General features: G+C 30.9%; 1 protein-coding gene and 1 long non-coding RNA gene across 3 annotated transcripts in view; one reads left to right on the forward strand and one right to left on the reverse strand.

Moving 5' to 3' along the window:
• Positions 1 to 2,006, reverse strand: part of LOC108969757 (cyclic AMP response element-binding protein A) — a gene marked incomplete at its 5' end in the record, with an annotated part of 71,158 nt that extends 69,152 nt beyond the window's left edge. For both annotated transcript variants that reach the window (XM_018934671.1, XM_018934670.1), the window contains 1 exon segment: positions 1,732 to 2,006. In XM_018934671.1, coding sequence (XP_018790216.1) covers positions 1,732 to 1,788 — 57 coding nt within the window.
• Positions 1 to 6,720, forward strand: part of LOC108969758 — a 107,059-nt gene that overhangs the window by 75,919 nt on the left and 24,420 nt on the right. The window lies entirely within an intron of this gene.

A 6,720-nucleotide genomic window follows, 5' to 3' on the forward strand; every position in this document is an offset into this window, starting at 1 on the left:
TTTTTTATTGTTTTAAATTTAAATAAGAATCTCATGAGAGAACCACGTTAATATTCAGCTTATTTTATTATAATTTTCCTTTTCCGAATTTAACTGCATCTAAACGATAAATTGTTTTAAATCCGTTTCATGAATGGAAAACCAACATAAAACTTCTCATATTATTAACTATATTCATATTCTTATATGAAAATATATATACATTAGGGTGAGCCTAAAAAGATGAAGGTTTTTTCGATTTGTACTCTCAAAAGTTAGTCGATCGCAACCTCTAAAAAAAGTCTCTCCAATTATGAGTCTCATCAATGATAAACAGTCGTTAAAATTAATTTCTTGTTGCTAAGTCGTAATGGTTTGTTGCTGCAATTAATTACACATTGTTGCCACATATCAAATTTATTTTATACAAAAAATCAAAAAATKTATAGCTATGAATAAAAGTAATTGGCGAGCACAAAGAAATCATGTGCGCCATGCGACTAAGTATTCATTCAGACAAACGAGCATTCGTCATACGCAATAAGCGCACACCACTACACASAACCAAATGCACAATTGTGCACAGTTTGCAGAACAAAACATAAATAAATATAACACCATAATGCAGTGAGTTTCGCTCATTGCAAATCATGCTGTAATCAAGTTAAAAATAGCTGTAAATATTATGAAGAGGATGCCAGCATGCGCGACTCATTCTAAAAAGCAGCAACAAATTCATGTTTGAATGCAACACGCCATAAATATGAATTGCACACACACACGCAATGCAAGCATACGCGTGCTGTGACGGCAACAAATTCATATAAAACATAATTTGTTGTGCCACTAAACATTCCGCAAAAATAGCAAATAGCAATTAGGCAATCATTTAGCCAATCTCTGTGACGAATATGCATGTGTGTTTGTGTTCGAGTGCAAGCGTATGTTGCTGTTGATGTAGTCATTTGTGTAAATTTACGGTATTATTTTATGCGCAAAACTTTTTCATATATTTGTTCACACTTCGGCAAGAATTCAGCGTAATTTGCCGCATATGCATGTAATTTTTACTACTCAAATGCAATAGCGGAAAAATTTYGCATTTAATGCTTGCATGCATGCAAATTCATATACACTTTATGCTTTTGGCATTGGCGCAGAACTTAAATTTGCGCCTAGAAAATGTGAGGTTATGTCGAAGCGAGATTTATAACCGGAAAATGTAAATAAAACRTCTAGTTTGTAGGCACATAAAACAATGCCACGATTATGGTTGATCTTTGGAAGATGTGCATATTTGTTTTTCAAAGTCATATAATAATATTTCTATATAGAACGGGGAAGGGTAATTTTTCAAAAAAAAAAAAAAAAAAAAACAGTAGAGTAAAACTCATCGATTTTCGGCAAAACTACGATTGTTATAGGAAAAAGCTTGATGGCAGTGTTGTAGATAATGAAAAATCCACAACTTTTGTATATCAAACATTTTTTCAAATAACCTCGAAAYTTTTGTGAAAAATACATATAACCAATTTTTGACTTTTTTAGTTTTAATTTTTACTAATTTTTTTATTTTTATTTTTTTCCCCCATTTAAAAAATGAATGAGAAAGCCTCACTTCGACGTAAAATCGAAGCTTGCTTTAGAAACTAAAACTCTTTCGCTTACAATTCGCAGCTCCCTTAGGGCTATACGAGACTTATTAAGCTGCAGAAATATTAACTTTTTCACTTGAAATTTTGTCTAACTCACCGGATCTAGATCGGAATCCCATATATCTTTCAAATCGCCGTCATAAAATCCTTCCATTTTTTTGTTTTTATAGTTGTTTTTGTGTCGCTTGCTTGACTTTTATGTAAGTTGGTGCTTCTAGCGCCGAACTTGACGTTTATTGGCACAGAGTTTAACCGTGGTACGTTATCAGGGGTCGTCAAGCGGGCGTTGGTTTTCTTTGAACCACCTGTTTAGCACTTATTTTTGGTATTTTATTTTACACCTCTGATATAATATTTATTTAAATTTTTATTTGTCTGCTTTAATAGAAAGGGAAGAAAGAGATTAATTTTATGATTTTTTTTTTATTTTTAGTGGATTTTTTCCTTCTTGTAGTAGTAATGATATTTTTTTTAAATTTTTTCTTTAGTTATTAACGGCAAAATTTTACCAATTAAAAGCAGTTTAGGATTTTTCTGTTTTTAATTTGAATTTGTTGCGATTGAAATMTTTTTTTGCTTAAATTTGTTTTTGTTTGTATGCATTTATGTATATACACATTTCGAATTTTATGTTTTAATTTCTGATAACCATGTCCGGTACGTGATTTTGTTTTACTGCAGCAATATATTTTTTCATTTGTTATGTTTTTTTGTTTTACATTTTTTTACCTATATTTTTGTAACTTGAACTTCGTACGTGTGAGGTCGTAGGGGCCGGTTTTTTGTTACTTCACCAATTGATGCTGTTTTTCTCTGTAGTTGTGCTTATTTTAGTTTTGTTGCGAGTTCAAGAGTTTAACCTACTTTTTAAGCTTGGTTTTTTTCTTTTTTGGTTTTGTTGAGCTTTAAATTGAACAGTTCGTCGTTTTAACCGTTTGTTTGCAGCATTTGCTGTTCTAAATTGTATTTGTTTATTGGTTAATATTTCAACTTAGAATAGTACAACATATATTTGACTTTTTTGAGCGRTGAAACCGTTAAAGCGCGTTCGCTGGAAAAGTAATTACATGCATTTGAGTTGTAGATTTCTTTAATTGATTAATATTTTTTTTCATTCTTTAGGACTGTTTGATTTTTATCAGCTSTTTAGCAGGAAATGCTTTTAATTTTATACCTGTTGCGAAATTAATTTTTATTGCATGTGCTAATTGCAATAAACCTGTGACACAGATTTCTTTTTGCAATTTTTTTATGATTTTGGTCTATAATTTCACTATATTTGCTTGCTTTGGTTTTTTCTATATTTTTTGTGCTATAATTTTGACTATAGTTTGTTGCTGTAATATTTTCAATTATTTTGTTCTCTACTATTTRGCAATAATGTTTTTATAACATTTTTCTATAATTGTTTTCTATACATTTTTTTCATTAATTTTGTGCTTTAATTTCTTGATAATTTTTTGCTAATCCTTTGAATATAATTATGTCTATTTTCTATATTTTTAGCTACAGTTTTTGCTATTCTTCTTCTTCTATTTTTTGCTACATTTTTTAGTAACTTTTTTGCTACAATTTTTCCACYACTTTACTAAAATTTTTTCAATAAAATTCATTCCATAATTTCTTTTTTTATAAATTTTTTTATAAATCATTTTATATAATTTTTGCAACCATTGCTTATCAAAATCACTATCCGTTGCACATTTCTATTTGCTTTTTACACACAGTTTCTTCTGCTACTCTCAATAACCACCACCCAGAAATTCCACAAATTCTTCTTACGCATAACCCGTTTACTCTTTCTGGCTGCGGCATGCAAGCTTGTTGCGCAAACTAATATATTGCTGCTGCTGCTGCGGCCGGCCACTTGCCACTTGCCGCTCACTGCTGCCGATGCTAGCACTTTTCTTGCTTCAACAATAACTGATTTTTCTTGAAAATCTCTTTTTCTTTTTTTTTTTTACTAAACATTGCATCAACGCAGCAAACAATGCAACCACAGTCCTTGCTTGGTCGCTTCCATGCAACAGCTATGGGTACTTGCTGCCAGTTGTTGCTTCTTGGCCGAGAGCAACCTGTTGCTTCTGCAGCAATCGCTAAAGTTGTGTGTTTGCATATGTATGGGCCACTTGTTGCCAGTTGTCACGGTCGTGCAACTTGTTGCTCACACCAAACTAGTTGCATATACACACATACATACGAATATTGCATTTACTGTTGATTGCGTTTTGTATGCTTTTGTTTTGTACGGTTGCATTTTGTTTTTGGTTTTGTGTCTCATTTTGCTGCACTCGCGTTGTTTGCCAACTTTTCACGCCACTTGCCAGCTCGCCGTCGGCCTGCGKCTGCCTGTTGCAACTGCCTCTGCTTTCCTTGCACACTTTTTACCACACATACATACATATATTTATTTTTCTAACTGCATGGCTTTTGCTGCATAACCACATGTACATATATAAATATATGCATGTATGTTTGTTTCTCTGTGTGTCAGAAATTCTTATTAGCTTTGCTTGTGGCTATTCCTGCTCCGTTGGTAGCCACCAATTGGCATATGGATGACTTCTTTTGCACTATAAACGCTGGCCACTTGCCCGACAGCCAGTCAATCAGTCAGCGCTTCAATAGTTGACTTTGCCTTTGACTTTGATGCTTTAGGCAAAGCGGCAGTGTCGCTGCGGTAGACTTACGGTAAGTAGATACTCTATGTTTGTATGTCAGTATGCATTTGGCTTTTCGGTTATATTTATTTGGTTAGCAGCGYGCTTAACGGCCACTTGGATTTTATGTTGATTGCGGCAGCGCGTCGTCGTCAGTTCTTCTTTCACATTTGTAAATTTCCCTATTTCATTTGCCTGCCATATAGTCCGCGTGTACATGTGTGTGTGAYTGTGTATTTGCTTTTTTATACATTGCACTTGTTTTGTTTTGGCTGTTATTAGTTTTTCTCGGTTGCTTGCTTATTTATTGGTTTTTACAGTTGATTGTTGGTTAGCTTGTTGAGAAATTGGCTTTTAGCTGGCGTAATAACTTTTGCTGCTTCTGTTGGTTTTTGCGCCTCAGTCATGCTTATTCTATTAATAATTATTTTTGCTTCTAATTTCTTATTTACTTTTGCCTGCCGTTCGCTGTGCACCACTTGTTGCCCACTGYTCGGGTATTGTTTGCTGATAATGCTGGATAAATTCATATACATATTCATATGTATTTGATATTCATGGGCGTGCGCCGTGTATTGGGTAGGGGGCGTTTGGCAAATCGTCTATCAGCTGCTTGTGCAATTTATTGCCAGTGTTGTTGTTATTTTTTTTTTTGTTTTTGCAATATCATGGCATTGAGGAATCTGTGTTGCTGTTGCTTACCGTATAATCAATTACTCGTCCGTTACTGTTGTTGTTTTTTGTTTCTTTTTCTATACTGGCGCGCTCAAAGTGCAATAAATATGTGTATATTTCTTTTTGTTGCTTTGTATAAGTATTATTGTTGCTTTTCTTTGATTTTATTATTTGTTGATTTATGGCTTAGCATGTTTTCAATTGTAAAATGCGAAAATTTTCAAAGAAAAATTGCATGTAAATTATTATTTTTCAATCGAATGGTTTGAATGTTTAAAAAAAAATTAATTGTAGTAAATAATAATTTTTGTTTTAAATTGTTCACGAAAGTTCACAGCTTTAAGCACAAAAAAATATTGCAAACTTATTTTGATTAACTTTTGGTTACTTTCAAGCACAAAAATATTTCAAATTTATATAAAAAATAAATTTATTTATTTATTTATTTTTATTATTTAATTATAATATTTTTTAATTAATTATCCACAAAAGTTATGTTATTCAAACACAAAAAAAATATATAATTCTAGTTAAATGGAAGTTAAAAAATTAAATTTATTTATTAATTTATTTTAATTATTGTAGTTAATTTGACTTTTATGAACTATTGAAATTCAAACACAATAAATCCTGTCTCTTATACACATCTAGATGTGTATAAGAGACAGTTATTTATTTTATTTTAAATTATATTGATTTTTGTGAAATTAAGAAAATTATATAAAGTTAAAAAACATAATTTATTTTAAATAAATGTATTAAATTGCTTTTATCAAATTTTATAAATTAATTTTGTTTTGAATTAAATTAAATGAAAGTGTGTTRACAATTTCAACAGTTAAACATTAAATTAATTTTAATTTTAATTAAAGAAATCATACAAAGCGAACAATTATCTTTGTTTACTTATTTTGTATGTATACATATATATGTTTTGCATAAAATATTTGTATTTTCTACTACAAATTACATGTTTTACGATTTCACGCCAAAACAGCTTTTGAATATATTTAATATTTTATTTAAGCACTCATTTGACCATGTATGCATTACTTTTCCGGCTACAATATTCTTCGAAACGCTAATTTTCTGAGTGGTTTTATTTTATAATTTTTTGGCATTTTGATTTTTGTTTTTGATTTCCGTATTTTTTCTAATTTACGCTTCTTTTAATTTTTTGTTTTTCAAGTTTTCTTTTGAGATAAAGTCAGTTGTTTTACAAGCAACACGCTCTTGTTGCCTTGCTCAATTAATTATAATTTGTTATATTTTACAAAGATTCCCTTCTTTCGCTCAATTCCGTTTTGTGTTTTACTTTCTACTATAGTTTTTGTTGTTTTCTTCACCACTACTAAATCACACTTAGTTTCTATATAATTTCACTTATTATTTAATTAAAAATTTCACTGCAATTAGCGTGTAGGGTTTCGCCTTAATTAGTAGCTTTTTTGCTGTTGTTGCACAAACCGTAAAGGGCAAAATGCCAGAATGCAAACACACACACGCGCACTCGTGCTAAATGTGTCACGCTTGTAATTTTTTATCAGCACAAAAAATCTTAGTAATAATTTATAACAAAAAAACAACCGGAAAAAAAAAACAATAAAAATATGATTATACTTTTATAATACAGCGCTCTACTGCTGACCGCTATTATACACATCTAGATGTGTATAAGAGACAGCGGGTGTGCTGTACTTAGACCCATGTACAGTATTGTAGTAAATAATAATTTTTGTTTTAAATTGTTC

Source organism: Bactrocera latifrons, unplaced genomic scaffold (assembly GCF_001853355.1).
Source record: "Bactrocera latifrons isolate USDA-ARS-PBARC rearing strain unplaced genomic scaffold, ASM185335v1 scaffold_264, whole genome shotgun sequence".
Lineage (NCBI taxonomy): Eukaryota > Metazoa > Arthropoda > Insecta > Diptera > Tephritidae > Bactrocera > Bactrocera latifrons.